General features: G+C 49.3%; 2 protein-coding genes across 4 annotated transcripts in view; one reads left to right on the forward strand and one right to left on the reverse strand.

The window, feature by feature from the left end:
- The first annotated feature begins 761 nt into the window (after positions 1–761).
- LOC101530772 (corticosteroid-binding globulin) lies at positions 762–7001 on the forward strand. Its single transcript, XM_012926773.2, has 4 exons — positions 762–1374; positions 4429–4699; positions 5326–5473; positions 6695–7001. The coding sequence occupies exons 1-4, from the start codon at positions 762–764 to the stop codon at positions 6878–6880; spliced, it is 1218 nt and encodes a 405-aa protein (XP_012782227.2). The 3' UTR covers positions 6881–7001.
- A 5156-nt stretch (positions 7002–12157) lies between these two features.
- The window catches only part of PPP4R4 (protein phosphatase 4 regulatory subunit 4), an 82127-nt gene continuing 78221 nt past the window's right edge, over positions 12158–16063 (reverse strand). For 2 of the 3 annotated variants that reach the window (XM_058655275.1, XM_058655272.1), the window contains 2 exons: positions 15287–15434; positions 12158–12833 (listed from right to left, as the gene is read on the reverse strand). In XM_058655275.1, the coding sequence (XP_058511258.1) occupies positions 12809–12833; positions 15287–15434 (173 nt within the window). In that variant the 3' untranslated portion in view covers positions 12158–12808. The remainder of the gene's footprint in view (positions 12834–15286; positions 15435–16063) is intronic. The other variant, XM_058655274.1, reaches the window with a different exon arrangement.

A 16063-nucleotide genomic window follows, 5' to 3' on the forward strand; every position in this document is an offset into this window, starting at 1 on the left:
AGCATTGGGTCTGACCAGCAGGGGCACCCCCCACAGCTGCCACACTGTGAGGAGCGGTACTTGCCCCCAAACCCAAGGCCCGAGCCCCTCCCAAACTCACCCTGCCACAAGATATTAGCAGCTGGGCGGAGTTAGGAATTTTAACCCAGTTCCCAAGTTCCCTCATGGCGTACTTACCCTGAGGGAAGAGCTCTCTTGGGTCCTGGGGGAGGCCGAGGACTCGTTCACTGCCTTGCAGCAGTGTCTTTGGCATGAGCCCCCAGCATTGGGTCCGACCCAGCAGGGGCACCCCCCACAGCCGCCACACTGTGAGGAGCGGCACTTTCCCCCAAACCCCAGATCAAATATCTTCTTCCTGCCTAAAATCATGTCAACAATTTTTAAAATTGTTTTGTTTTACGATACAGTTTAATAGGCTCTGGGGTCTCTCCTCCCCCTCCTCAAGTTCACCCCCCTCCCCACTCTTCTCCCCTCCAGTTTCACAATGGGTGTCTTTCGTGAACTTTGGTATTTTGGTGAGGATTAAATAAAAGAATGTAGGTAAAATAAGATCAGGGCTGGGTGTCTAGTAGGCAATGAGTCACAACGGGTCCTCAAATGAGGACACTGAGGCTATCCCGGCTGGGCTTGGTCCCAGTGGAGGAAGGAACTCCAGGAGGGTTTCTTGCAAGCCTCCTAGGACACCAGCTCCCATTGAATCAGGGGCTACCACGTCTCCTAACAAGTATTTCTGATTTGGCAGGGCCTGGCCACACTGGACAATGCCTCTTGCCGCATACACCTGTCTCCTCTGGCTGTTAACCAACGGCCTCTGGACCACTCAGGCTGAAGACCCCTCAGATGACGGCATCTATACCAGGAGCCCGCACCGGGGCCTGGCTCCAGCCAATGTAGACTTCGCCTTCAGCCTCTTTCGGCAGCTCGTGGCCTCAGCTCCAGACAAGAACATGTTCATCTCCCCCGTGAGCATCTCCATGGCCTTGGCCATGCTGTCCTTGGGTGCCTCTGGCCACACCCGGACCCAGCTTCTCCAGGGCCTGGGCTTTAACCTCACGGAGATCCCTGAGGCTGAAATCCTCCAGGGCTTCCAGCACCTGCACCGTCTCCTTGGGGAGTTGGGTACCAGCTTGGACATGACCCTGGGCAATGCCTTGTTCTTTGACCACCGCCTGGAGCTGCTGGAGTCATTCTCAGTGGATATCAAGCGTTACTATGAGTCCAAGTCCTTGGCCACAGATTTCCAGGACTGGGACGGAGCCAGCAGGCAGATCAACAAGTACATAGAGAATAAGACACAGGGGAAGATTGTGCACGTATTCTCGGGCGTGGAGAGCCCTGCCACCCTCATTCTGGTCAACTACATCTTCTTCAAAGGTAGCCCTCCCCTCCCTGCTCTGCCGGGACCCCTCCACCATTGCCAAGGATAGCACCAGCTGTCCATGGTGTGTAGTCCAGCTGGGGTTTCCATTTCACGTCTGGGAGACCTGGTCTTCACCACGGTCCTGCCAGGATGGTGGAATTGCTAAAGTTCATAAAAAGCAAAATGATGCCCAACAGTGCTGAGGGCTTTGCCCATATCCTAGTAGGTTAGCTCAAGGCCTGTCCCATCACTGTGGCCAGTCTGGCTGCCTTATGGTCTAGAATATTGACCAGGCACTGGCACATGGCACTAGAGACTAGACACAGTCAAGAACCTGCAAGCCCTGCTTGCATCCATGGGGCACACGCTACCCGAGATGTCCCACTCAGCTCTGACCAGTCTCTGTCCCATCCCACTCCAGTCCCACTCACCCCAGACCCACTGAAAGTCCTAGAATTTGTGTTTTTAAAAGCAATTTTATTTGAAAGACAGAGAGAGACAGCAGTCATCCACTGGTTCATCCCCTCAAAATCTACAACAGCTTGATGTCTACATCAAGCCATCTATAACAGCCAAAAGTCTAGAACATAATCTGAGCCTTCTGTGGTGAGTGATGGGACCCAGTTACTTGGGCCCTCACCTGTTACCTCCCAGAGTATGTTATCCAGAAGCAGGAATCCGTAACATGGCCAGGACTCAATCCTAATCATTCCATCATGGACTATTGGACACTCCAGCAGGTGGCTTAACTGCTATGCCAAGCACTACACCCACCAGTACTATCACCACCCCCCAGTGTCACTAGGGCCACCCACAATCTGGCTACCCCCTACCACCTGCCCTCCTGCAGCCCCCACCTGCCCCCCCCCCAGGCCCTCCTAGCACCTGTTAGTGCTCTTCCACCTTACCTGTCTCAGGCACCAGGCAGCGACTGCCCTCTGGGAAGGTGTGTTAACTTCACACTCTTATTTCCAGCATCCGTGTCCCTCTGAGGGCCCAGGACCTTTGCATGGTGCTTGGTGCCTGGCAGGAGCCCAGGATGGGTTCCAGAGGTTTTGGCAGCATAGCTTTGTGTCCCAGGAGCAGGAGACAGGGGAGAGTGAGCCTGCTGAGAATGAGGGAAGCCTGCGCCCTGCTAGGCAGGCCGGTGGCACAGGGGAAGGCAGGTGTGGCTCTACACACATTTTCTTAGCCCTCTCAGCACCACAGCAGGTCTCTTTGTCAGACCAAAGAAACTTGGCAGATCTGAACATGGTACCAGTCACCGGCAGTGGGGAGGGACCTCACTGCACACAGATCTATGGAACCACAGAACTCTGCAGCAAGGCCTCGGTTCAACTGGGGGAGATAGCAATATCTCCCACAAGCCAGGAGTGATGTCACCACAGTCCCTGGAGTTAGAACATGTAACATCATGGCCCAGGCATGTTCCTTATTTAAATACATACATTTGAAAGGCAAAGTGACCGAAAGGGAGAGAGAGACAGAGATTTTTCCACATGCTATCCCACTCCCCAGGTGGTGGCAGTAGCTCCCTAGAGTTCCTTCCTAGTCTCCCTTGCAGTTGCAGGGGCCTAAGCACTTGGGACGTCTTCATCTGCCTTTCTAGGTGCATTAGTAGGGGGCTGGATTAAAAGTAGAGCAGCCAGCACTCAATCAGCACCCCAACATGGGATGCTGGCAACACAAGCAACAGTTTAACACACTTCACTAGTGTCAGCCCGAGGGTTCATTCCTTAGTGGACTCTCTCAACAACTCCTTTTTAACAGAACACTAAAATCTTGCTAAAAGATTGTCCAGAGGAATCAACTTTGCTCTCTTCAACTCCCTCCTCTCCCCTAAATGCTTCCATTTCTCTGCCACCATATTCCTAAGAATGTTCAAAAAGGTGTCCTGGAGTGGTTACTAACTATGCTATGCCTTGTTTTATGCTGAGCTCTTTTTTGGTGGGCACAATAGCTCAAGCTGCTAATTTGCATGAGCTGGCATCCCATATGGGCACCGGTTCAAGTCCCGGCTGCTCTAATTCCAATCCTGCTCCGTTTGTAGCCTAGAAAAGCAATGGATAACCTGCAGGTGACTCCAGCTCATGTGCCGTGGGGAGGCAGAGGCAGGGAGTTCACGCTCAGCACCTGCAGGCACCAAGGGTGAAGGTGTCCAGGGCTGCCGAGGCCCGAGGCCCGCTTCTAGACTTTCTTCAGCCCTTCCCCATCATCAGTGGACAGGACAGGGATTCTTACGCTGTGACCCACAGATCCTGCAGGCAGTTGCCTAGGCAAGGGTCTCCCAGAACCTCTGTCCTGGCCACTTGCCAACAGCCACACAAGGGCTTCTGGGCTCAAGGTCAAGGATAACTGGCACCTGGAGGGGCCTCCGTCCTCTGCAGACCTAGGGCAACTTAGAGCAGAGGAGAACCTGGGCTTTTCTGGGATCAGCCCAGAGGCAGAGAAGGGCTCTGTGGGAGGCATAGCCATCAGAAGATTGACTCGACCTGAAGGGCTAGCAGCAAAGTTTTCCCTGTCCTCAGGCAAGCACACAAACTGGCTGATACCATTGGTGAGCTGAGTTGTAGGGAAAATCCTGGCTCCCTCTAGGGCATCCTGAAATCTCACAGCGACTCTATATTGGGACATGGGATTGGAATGCAGGACCATGGAAGGCAGGACAGTGAGCAATTTCCACTGGGCCTGCCAGGCCGCCAGGTGGAGATGGACAAAATGCTCCAGCCCCCAAACTGGCCCTCCTCGCCCCCAACCAGGGACCTAGGGTTTGGCAGCCAAAACTGCCAAATCGTGGTCCAGAGCCATGACCCAGCTCCCTCCTGCCCCTGCCCCCTTCCCTGGACAGAAGCCAAGCTCGGAACAGGATACATCCTCTGCCACCCTGACAGGCGAGGACCAGAGCAGCCTTTAAGGCTCTGGGAGCTTTCCCTTCTTCCTGGAAAACCCTGGCAGTCAATGCAGGACCTGCCTGGTGACCAGCTACACCCGGCACCCTGCTGCCCCTCTCCCCACCCGCAGCATGAGATCACCTGCCCTACCAGGCTATGTCCTGCTTTCCCTCACAGGCACATGGGCACACTCTTTTGACCCAGAAGGCACCAGGGAAAAGAACTTTTATGTGAACGAGACGACCACAGTATTGGTGCCCATGATGTTCCAGTCCAGCGTCATCAAATACCTGCACGACTCAGTGCTGCCCTGCCGGCTGGTCCAGCTGGACTACATGGGCAACGGCACTGCATTCTTCATCCTTCCTGATGAAGGCAAGATGGACACGGTGATCGCTGCCCTGAGCCGGGACACCATTCAGCGGTGGTCCAACTTCTTGACCAGCAGGTAAGCCTGGGCAGCTGCAGCAGCTTCTCAATTCATGTGACTTCAGAAAAGGAAGGGCGGCTGACCCTCCTGCCGTCCCCTCGGCCTCAGTTTCAGGCACTCTCACTCCTTCTGGGATGTTTAAGAACGAAACTCTTCATCTGGTGACAAGTATAGATTCCCAGCCCGGCTGTGGAGTCCGTCCCCCTTCACCTTTCTAGAAAAACATTGGTACTAGCCCAAGCCAGGCGCCGACTGCATCAGCCCGAACATGTGCTAATTTCCTGCAGGATCCCAGAGCTTAGCCCCAGAGGCCCTGAGCAGCCGTGACCCACTCACTGCCTTGTTCGCAAGGGTACGTGGCTCACAGAACGCAGTGGTATCTGCCAGGCTGGCCAGCTGCTCCTTCTACTCCTCTGCTGCTGGTGGGGGCTGACTGGTCTTTGGGGGCACATCCAACCCTGAATGCCCCCTTGGTCCAGCTGTGTCACAGGTAGTATCAGCTTGGAGGCCTGAAGAGGAAGCTGTCTGTGTGCTACCTCCTGCCCATCCGCTCCCCTGGGCCCAGGAACACATCCGTGTAGGAGGTGGGAGCAGGAAGGATCCCAGTGGCCTGGGGACTGAGTCCACCTGCCTGTCCCATGCAGCTGGGTGCACCTGTACATCCCGAAGGTCTCCATCACCGGGGACCATAAGTTCAGAGGTGTGCTGGCGGCCATGGGCATCTCAGACCTGTTCACCAACCAGGCGAATTTCTCCAACCTTGCCCAGGAGGCCCAGCTGAAGGTATCAGAGGTAAGCATCTTGGGAACCCAGCTTTATTTTTTGCCTCCAAATTTCACCATGAAAAAGATAACAGCCAGTGCTGAGCCCATTCATGTACAGCTTCCTAGTTCTGAGGCTAAGAGCCCAGGGTCTGCCCGGGCTCTTCATCGCACAACAGGGTAGAGAGGCTTGGCAAAATAGTGTGTTGTCCCCCAGATCACCCAAGAAGATATCAACGAGGGTGGCAGTCACAGCCCAGGCACCTGCCAGCCCTGCTCCCCACCAAAGGGCCCTGTGGTTTCAGGGCAAAGTGCAAACAGTCCCTGGCCAGAAGGATGAGGGAACATGGTGACTGTCCAACCGGGCTTACACTGAGCCTCCTCGCCAGTGCACCCTGCACCCTCGCTCTCAGCTTGATGTTGCTTCTTTCATCGATTCCAAACACTTGGACACAGCGCCTCCTCCTGCCAGCAGCTGTGCAGAGCTCTGGGTCTCCATGACGGGTGCCCTGCTGTCTCTGGGCCCCGTGTGGGGCTGTGTAAACAGGCTGGTTTGTGGATATTGTCCAGTTTCGTCAAGGGGAACCTCTCATCCAGAAGCACAAAGAGCTCACCAGTGCTCACTGAGCTGATAAAGGGTGAGGTGACATTGAACCTCACATCTGTTGACTCACAACTGTGTACCGTCAGCACAGCTGCCCTCGGCTGTAGCTGTAACACCAGATGTCACCGGTTGCTTCATTAGCCAGGTAGCAGGTTGCCAAAGGCTTCTGTGTGAGCCAACAGATCTTTTATTCATTTCAGAATTTCTTATTTTGAAACCAACCAGGGGATGCACTAAGAAAAATTCACCTGTTAGCTAGTGGGCTTTGCTGGACAGAGCAGGGGTGTCTTACATAAATCCCATCCCAGTATCTCCCTAGCAGAGAGAAAGGTGGGGACTGTTGGGGATGAAGTCTCCCTCTACTAACCCCAGATCCAGAAGCCGAGTTCTATCCACGGAGCCTTAAGCTCTGCATGTGTGCTCATGCTGCCTTTTCTGGAAGGAGGTAACAAAGATGCAGCTGGGTTCTGGAGGGCAACAGCGCTGTGCTCTACACCTAGGGCTGCTGCTTAGATAAGGAGGCAGCAAGGGACTCTCTGAGCCTCAGCTTCCCCATCCATCAAGCAAAGGATGTAAGCAATCCTTTGCCATGGGAAGTGCCTGACATGCAGAAGGTACCCACCATCATCCCTGGCGCACTCCTAACAGGTGGTCCATAAAGCTGTTCTACAACTGGACGAGAAGGGAGCGGAGGCTGCTGTCAGCCCTGGAAGGACTCTGCAGCTGGTGTCTGAACCCCTCACCATCAGTTTCAACCGGCCCTTCCTCATCATGATCTTCGACCACTTCACCTGGAGTAGCCTGTTCCTGGGCAAGATTGTGAGCCCAGCCTAAGGATGGGCCCAGCCTGGGGCCACTGCTCCGTCTGACTTTGGACACCTGCAGGAGTAGGTTTCTGCCGATTTCTCTCAGTTCTCCTCCCACAAGCCAGAGTTGCCCACCTCTGTGCATCTTGTAATAAATACCCATCACTGTGAGTCTGCCCACAAGTACAGCAGAAGGAGATGTGGGGACATAGAGGACAAACCCCCGGACCCTGTGTCTCAGACTCTCCAGGTTATTCTAACAAATCCCACAGGCAAGGTAGCTGATAGACAACAGGGATTAGCGTCTCACCATTGAGGAAGTTGGAAGCCCAGCGGGAGGGCACCTGCCTGGCCAGGTTCTGATGACAGTCAGCTTGCCGGCTTGCACACAGTTGACTCCTTGGTGTGTCCTCACACATAAAATAGAGTTCAGATCTGGACAGGACTCTTCAATGAGGGCACGAAACCTGTCACCAGCCTCCACTGTGGCCTCATGATCTCCCATTTCTTCATGTTTTCATCTGGGGTTGAGTGTCAGTGGAGGAGTTTGGGGGATGGGAGGACACAGACCTTCAGGTCATGATATCTTGGCTCCCGTAAGATCCCAGCCCTCATGGCACTTGTCACACTGTCTGCTTGGCAGGTGATAGAATTCAATCGGTTGGGTTTTGCTTTGGTAGTATGGTTTTTATGGTGCTCATTTTTACAAGGCAAACAACATGGCATTTATCAGCTCCCCTACTCTGGTTCCTCTCTGCTGAAAACAATCCACATCTTAGTATTGGATGTGTGTGTTTCCAAATATAAGAGTATTTCCAAAAGTTTGTGGAAAATGTACATTATGACTCCAAACCACCCTCTTTGTTGCCTCCAGCTCCTGGAGAAGGAGACCTGTCCTTGCCCCTCTGGGAGAGATCAGAACAGATAGGAAACCGGAGACCATGAGCTATCCAGGCCTGGAAGGACTAGGGGATGGAGGCTGACCTGCTCTGGAGCCCAATGGGACACTGCTTGTTGCAGGTCTTGCTGGGGCTGAGCTCAGCCACAGCAGGTCCCCCCACCTGGGTGACTGGTGCAATGTGGACGGTTGGGAGGACAGGGCTGAGGGGTAAAGTTTATCGGGTTTCCTTACCTTTCTGTCGCATCTCTGCATCTCCATGGTAACTGATGTCATGGTAACCAACAGGCTCACTGACTTGGCTAGCTGCCCCTACCATTGTCTATGAGCTTGTGTAAGTAACTGGGGGACATGGTTAGGGCAGCTGTGGGTGGCTGTGCAGATGTATGCCTGTTGGCAGATGGACGTGGTATCTCCAAGAGGTGCCACAGCAATGCAGTCTTCTCCCTGCTTGGTGTGTCCTTGGCCATGGCAGGCTCAGTGCTGGGCACCAGAGGGCAGGCAGAAGCCCCCAGCTTGAGAGCTGCTCCACCCACAGGCCAAGAACCCATCCAAGTCCCACTCCCTTGCTGGTGCTTTTTAAGCCACTCTGGGCTGCACCAGGAGTGAGGATTCCAAGGCTGGAGATCTTGATCAATCTCACCAAGAGCTATTTGGACAGTGTGTGCACCTGCCTATGGGTGCTTGGAATACCTCACACACCAAAGCATGCATGAATCATTGCATTAAGAGATGTCAGAGAGAACCAAGCTCTTTGATGAGCTTGACCCCAAAGCTGATTAGCTCTCACAGATTCCACTCTGTTCAACAACACTCTAATCACCCCAAGCCAATCCCCTCCACCACCACCACCACCACCTCACTCTTCCTCCCCTCCCACTTGGTCAGCATGGGCCTAGTGCTTGTAGATTTTCTAGACACCCCTCACCAGGTTCCATCCACAGATGGAATCAGGTACCGAGAAGGGCTGGTCAGGTTCCCTTAAGGCCCAGCCATGCAGCCCCGTGGAGTTTTTAAAGGGCAGCCATGCAGCCCCTTAGAGTTTTGAGATTGCACCATCCTCTTTCAACCCCTGGGGGAGGTGGCAGTATCAGAAATTCTCCAGACACATGTGCATTCTCTGAGGATAGGGCTGCATCAAAGCTCTTCTATTCTCCATTTTTGTGACCTGGGACAAGTGACGTCTCTGCCCTTGGATCCTTAGCATGGAAAATGGGGACACTCCCACCTGCTGTATAGTTAGGAGGCTAAATGACATAACAAACATATGCTGTCTGGTGGTGTTTGGCACACTGCTATCTAACATGTGCATTGGGTAGAGAAGAAGTGGCTGTGACCCGTCTAAAGGAGACGAGAATGAAACATAGAGGGGTGCTTGATCCATGTCACAGTGACAGAGGCCAGACACAAGCATCACCTGACTCTTGATCCGAGTTCCTCCTGGCCCAGCACCGTAAGCTAAGCTTCAGCTTGTGGTGTCAGCACCCCACAACGGCACCAATTTAACTCCCGGCTGCTGTACCTTTGAGCCAGCTCTCTGCTAGTGTGCCTGGGAATGCTGCAGAGGATGGTGCACCTTGCATATCCCAAGTCGGAAAGCATCTTTGTGGGCACTTGAAGCATCATGGCTGGCAGCCCTGCCTCTGCACCGACCAGCTCAGTTGTACCTTCCACTTCTGGGCAGGGAGATGCTTATCCAGGGCCACCCCAGATGGCAAAGATGGAGAGTTAGAGACTGGCCTCTCCTGCATCCGCTCCCCAGGCCCGCTTCTCTCATCCTTTGCCTTGTCTGAGACAGCCAATGGCATATTCTTACACAGGCAGCATCGCTCACCCAACCACCATGGTAACACAGAATTTAACATGCATCTCATCATATGGAAAAGCAGCAAATGCACCTGACACATCCTTGGGCAGCCAATTTCTGACACAGGGAAGAGCAATTAGGAGTGAACTCACAGAATCATGAGAACTAACTGGTCGTGGGAGGTCAAGTGTGCAGACTGCATGCCTAACTAGATTCTGATCGAGCTACTAAGTGCATCTAACATCATTTATTGATTAGTTCACTTGAATACTTGATGTTAATTCCCTCCTGCATTCTCTCCAAGACAACCAACTGATGCCTATGAAGGGCCAGCCTATCCTCAGCTCCTGGGGAAGAGAAGCAAACTCCACATGACACCATCAGTGGCTCGTTGTGTTTATTTTGTCAGATATGTTTGTGAAAAAACAGTGGAAAAAGGAATAAAAGAGGGTCTAAATTCCCCACTTAGAAAAGGTAAAATCTCAGGAACAAAGTCTAGGAGAACACAATGTCCCTTAAATGAAGCAGGGTCAAACCCAGCTATGACAAGACTTATGATGGAAAGGCATACAGCACCAAGCATGCAAAGCCACAGCATGACGACTCAATCTCACAGTACTCCGTGGGTCTCTTCTTGAAGAGAGATTTAGTGTATCCTCACATTCTCTTCAAGTTCCCAAGACACTGGGTTTTGCACTTTCCCAGGTACACACCAATGGTGAAAAAATGCAGAAGGGTGACACACATAGTTGACGTCTCTCACACATAAATCAAGAGTTCCGACTGAGTGGGGGATCTGAACACGGCACGAGGCCTGAGTGTCACGTGTTAGAAGTTATGACTACACAGACACACTCACTCATACACGCACAGAATCATGCCAGGGTGATTGGGAGCAGGTGACTAGATTCATCTTGCCATAAAATTCCTACTCAAGCTGAAGAGACCATTTCAGTTTGGTTCAGACACTGCCCAACGGCTCACCAACTGCAAGACCAAATGGGCTCATGCTTTCAGAACACAATCCTCAGAGAAAGAGAGGATCTTTGAAATGTTTGTGAGGTCACAGGGGAAAAATTCTGCACATGCCTCGCTTTACCACTACCAGATAAAACTCTTCTTTGCTCTGCCTCCACTTCCGCCATAAATTTGAGCTCTCTGGGCCTGGTTTTGATTTACTGAAATTCTAAACTTAACTATGCAAAGTTTTAATCATTCACAGAAAAATGAAGGCGAAGTCTGCTTGTGGCTACAGATGGAGAGAAACTGTTATCATCCAACCATTAAAGGATCCATTTGATAAGCTGTTAAACTGGAAAATCCTGAAAGACTGGCAGTCTAGTTTCTGATATGACTTGACAGAATGGGTGGAACTTCACAGCTATCCCCAGCTTCTATTAATTAGACATGTATGCTCTTGGAAGTATAATTTTAATAAGTATTTAAAAAATCCTAGAAATTATGTTTTGTGGAAAAAAAAAAAGGCTCCCAGAGGAACTCATCCAGCTTGTTTCACTGGTAAGTTGGCACCTAGAATAAGACCATCACACAAGTCTCAGCACACCTGATTTTTGTAAGCATCAGGTAGGTTTCCCCAAGTCACTTTCACCATCTCCCAGTGCATCATGGGAAAATAAAAGCTTCTAACTACTGAGGATGTTTACTTAACAAGTGACTGGAAAGCAACAGAGTCAGGAGTGTGAGTCAACGGGGGAGAACCTAGGAGGCCTCCTGTGTGCCATCGCAGACAGATCTAACATGCCAGATTCCACCACATGGAGGCTGCTGGGATACATGATCCAAACAGTGCCATGAAATCCACAAAGAATGAACTGGGTAGCTCATGACGCTTCTCCTATCTACTGGATTTTCACAACTGACAGAATGAGTTGAACAATTCCATTTACCTGTCTGTCATTTGAGGAAGGATATTAAGAATAATTTGATAGCCACAAAGAGCCTATGTGGAAGGAGAAGGGGAAAGAGACAGCTTAAGGAAGTCTCGTACTGCGCACTGTGCCCTGAGTCATTTACAGGAGACACTGGGATCCTTTTCTTACTCAGTGCTTAAAAAGGAACTGCTTTACTCATCAGTCACAGAAGAAAAACTGCAAGAAAGTGTTTAAAACTTTTTTCACCAGCACAGGTATCTCATTGACCTATGTTTTATTTTGCTTAAACTCATTATTTATTATTTCACATTATAAAAAGTAACCGCACACGCATATGCATTCACAAATTAGATCATCTTTATCACACATCAATATATTTTAAAAAACAAATGTTCTCTAATATCAATATAGATATATGCTGATTGCATCTTAAAATATAGAAGCTGACAATAGCTTCATACAGTATTATCTCAAGAACTGACATTTTTTAAATTAAGAACTGCATATGTTCCACAGGCAAATTGTGATGGACATATTTGTATTAATACAAATAAATGCTGTTGACATAGCTTAAGCATGATGGCTTGGAATAACAGCTGATTCAAACTAGACTCATCATTTTAAATTAAATGAGGACAAATACAACCTAAAGTGCAAACAAATTATTTATAAAATAAATTCTAAGAAATAAAGAAAATCACCCGTCTATCATTTTTAAGGTATTTATAGCTCAAAGTTTTCAGAAATCCTGGTAGAATTTTCATTGTCAAATTCAAGTTTGGGAATGGCCAGGTACAATAGGTCATGACAATGGCAGGGCTGATCATATCACACTCATCGCTTGCACCCCTTTTAGGGAGGACTTTCCCAGTGAGCTTGGAGGGTCCTGAGAAAACACAGTACCTTTCCGACCTCCTCCGTGCCAAGACCCCCTTCAAATGATTATCCTGTCACAGTAATTTCAGCTAACTGGGACTTTTATACAATCGTTAAAAGGCAAAAACTACAGGACTGTTGTTAACTGGCTGGTTTCCTGCACAGGTAGAGACCACTTGTCTCTTCTGTGGCCGTAGTAAGCACAAACTTGAAACTGTTTCACACTGCATTTCACTCTGACGTGGGAATTCTGTAACTACATTATTTTTTGAGAAATGTATATTACACCTCCTAGGGAATCTAATGTCAAAAATGGAAAGTTTAACATCAGATGCCATTCTTTTTCCATTCATTAAAAAAAGAAAGAAAGAAATGTTAAAGAAAATAAAGAACAAGAAAACAGAGGGTCCCGCATCATTTCAGTTTTAGTCCTTCAGTCACCTCGTCAGCTCTTGGATTCGCCTCCTTCATCGAGCAGCTGATCTAAGGGTTGGATTTTCTGGATTTTCTTCAGGAAGGAAGGACAGGCAGTGGGGGAGGAGGGAGAGAAAGAACAAGAAAATGGAGAAATATGGAAAGAATTGGTGGGGGAGGAGACAGGAAAAGAGAAAGAAAAAAGAAAACAATAAATTTTACACATTTTATGTTTACAAAGTAAATAAGCACAGACATATGCTTTGAAGAAATCTAGTATCTGACAATGATGATCGAGGGAAAAATAAATTACACATGAAAACAACATGAAATGACCTTGAATTACCAAAAAGCCTGTGTGCTCCTTAGCATTTAATTCATAGAATTTTCCTACAATTTTAACTTTTTATAACCACAACAGAAATGACACAGGCCTAAGATATATCACCTGTCCAATCCTAGGGTAATGTCCACCTGTACTTTTACTTGGAGACCCCAGCATTTACTTCTAAGTACCAGATGTGTCCTTCTCCAAAGCTGCAGAAGGCGCTGCACACAATTTCCCTGATTAGCAACAACTAACATGATACTCTCTGAAATCACATCAGAAATTGATTTGTGATAAGACTGGGCATTTTCATCTGGACATGGCATAGCTGGGAACTGTGGAGAAGGCTTTGCACAACAAAAGGCCATGTCTCACGGCTCAGGGGCAGGGCACACTCAGGAGGGACCGGATGAGAGCCGCAGCAGAGGGACATGTGGTCAGACACTGGCATCTCCAGGCCCAGGGGTGAACCACAGGGATTGTGGAATACTCAGAAAATAAGAAGCAAGCCAGGGGCGATTTGCTATCAGATCAGGTTGATTCATTTTTTAACCATCAATTACACATACCCCTCAGATTATATATTTATATTGAGAAAGAACAATTTTGTCTTAAAAAAAATAAAGTTGGGGGGTGGCAAGAGGCAGACACCCTCCTGGTTCCAGCTGTTGGGGCAGCAGATGGGAGCTGTCTGATCCCTTTCCCTCCCTGCCTCTCTATCTTTTAAAACACATGAAGTAACATAAAAAGGAAACCCATCTTCAACAATGAAAACAGATCAAGAGAGTAAGCAGAAAAGAGAAGCTACAAACTACATTCTTTGGCCCAGACATCGCAGGGCAAGGCTGAGAGCAGGAGGGTTCCAGGCGGCAGAGGGGGTGTTCAGGATGGGGAGCCCCACATTTCCACATCTCCTCAGAAGAGAAACCTTGAGCTGGGTGCACACACGAGGCCCCAGTGCTGAACTGAACGATAGCAGCTCCTCAGCGGCTGCTGGAAGAGGGGCTCGAGGATCAAGCTCAGAGCTCCCCAGACCACTGCCAAGTCCTCACTCAGAACACAGAACTTCATAGGATAACCACCACAGCAGTAACTGTGCGAAGAAAGGAGACCTCGCAGTACCCTCCTCGGGCACCCCTCCAGGACCTCCGTGCCCTTCTCTGTTCACATGCTAACAGAAGGCTCTTGGCAGGCTCAGATCTTTACAGACTTCCAGGCTTGGTCTCTGGACCCCCAAGCTGCCCTGGCTGTCACTTCCAGCACAGCACACTCTCCCTGTTCTGGCTTCCTGTTCCAATATTTAACACAGAAGGAAAAGCATGCCCTGTACGGTCAGCAAGTTTTATTCTGTTACTGCTACTTTTTCCCATAATACAGTCCACTCTTTCTTCAAGAAGCATATTCCTAAATCTGGAAAATACCCATCTATGCTTGCACACCTGCAGTGGCAAATTAAAAGTGGGAATTATAATCCAATTGGGTGCTTATACGAAGTTCCAATACAAAAAATACATCTGAGCAAATTTATTTGAAAATGTTCATGTAGTAAGTGAGATAAGATTAAAAGAATTCTGAATTTTTATTCTGTTTGGTCAGAAGATGCAGTGTCCTACATGAGGAGCAAGCCTGTCACAACAGGTGTCTTCACAGGTCAGTCACTCATGTAGAGTCTCTCAACGGTGCTTTTTAAGCAAAACCACATGCTTCAATCCCAACAAGATGCAAACAACATGTGTGAAGGAAGACAGGAAGACAAGGACAGAGGTCCCCCAGAACCTCAACTCAAAGACACACAGGTTTTGCTGTAAATCACCTCAGCATGCAGCACCCCAACCTGGAGTTCAAGAGACACAGCTGTACCCATGGTTCTGAGCAGTGGGCAGTTAGACACCATGTTCAAGAGACACAGCTGTACCCATGGTTCTGAGCAGTGGGCAGTTAGACACCATGTTCAAGCCGGTGTTTGAAGGGATGTCATGATAAGCAGCATCTTCACAGAGATAAAAAGTCTCTGCCTACAGACAAGTACTTCCCAAGAGAACAAAACAGATCTCACATATTAGTGGGAGCCAGTGAAAGGTTTCGTGCTGATTCCCTAACATCAGAGTGTCCTATATAAACCATCCTGCCCGGCACCGTGACAGCCCCTTGCTTCAGACGTCTCATGGGAAGGCAAGGACACTGAGCGAAGGGTGGGGCACCAGCACCTCACTACTTACAAGGTGGCCTTCCGCGCCTGCGTGTCTTTACTTCCAGTGCTTTTTGGGTCAACCGGGTTAGCTGTCCCACGGGAGGTACTTGGTAGGGGAGGATTGGGAGAAAAGGAACTTGGAACAGTACTGGCATTACGAGTCCGGAATGAATCATCTGGAAGAAAAGCAAGTAGTCAGACCTGGCGGGAACGCCAAGATGCTAACTGAAGAAGGAAAAGATTAATGACAGCCAAGTGCTTCTCACTGAAAATCTGTTCTGCGACAGACTAATTCATACAGAGGAAACTGCCCAGAGTTAAGGCTTTGAAAACTGTCAACCCTATGAAGCCATCAGCATAGCTCCCAGGAAGGGACCCATCATCATCTAACAAGTCCTCACAACCCTGACCTCTCCAGTCCCCTCCAGCCTTCTCCAAACCATCTGCTTGTTCCTGTCACTATAGGCTAATTTGCATTTTCTAGAATTTTATGTAAATGAATGATACAAGTATATGCTCTTTTTTTTTAGCAGTCTTCCTTCTTTCTGTATAATTACTTTGAGGTTCATTCATGTTGCATACATCAAGACTCCATCCCTTTTATTTCTGTCTGATACTGAATGAATATGCCGAAGTTACTGACAGCTATAACTATATGCCCATTAGCTCCAAGTTGAGCTGACTGAAACTCATTCTGCACACACACTTACAATTTTTAAAGGAACTCTGTATCAAAGATCTCAAATGCTGAATGTTTCTTAGTCCTTCCTAAAAATTCATTCCTTTGTTGAAATCAAATAAACAG

Source organism: Ochotona princeps, chromosome 26 (genome assembly GCF_030435755.1).
Source record: "Ochotona princeps isolate mOchPri1 chromosome 26, mOchPri1.hap1, whole genome shotgun sequence".
Lineage (NCBI taxonomy): Eukaryota > Metazoa > Chordata > Mammalia > Lagomorpha > Ochotonidae > Ochotona > Ochotona princeps.

Excerpts from the sequence above, each read along its gene's own strand:
- LOC101530772 (XM_012926773.2), top strand. The coding sequence starts at position 762 with ATGCCTCTTGCCGCATACACCTGTCTCCTCTGGCTGTTAACCAACGGC. Across the intron at positions 1,375-4,428 it reads CAACTACATCTTCTTCAAAG|GCACATGGGCACACTCTTTT; the intron begins GTAGCCCTCCCC and ends TTTCCCTCACAG. Across the intron at positions 4,700-5,325 it reads TCCAACTTCTTGACCAGCAG|CTGGGTGCACCTGTACATCC; the intron begins GTAAGCCTGGGC and ends TGTCCCATGCAG.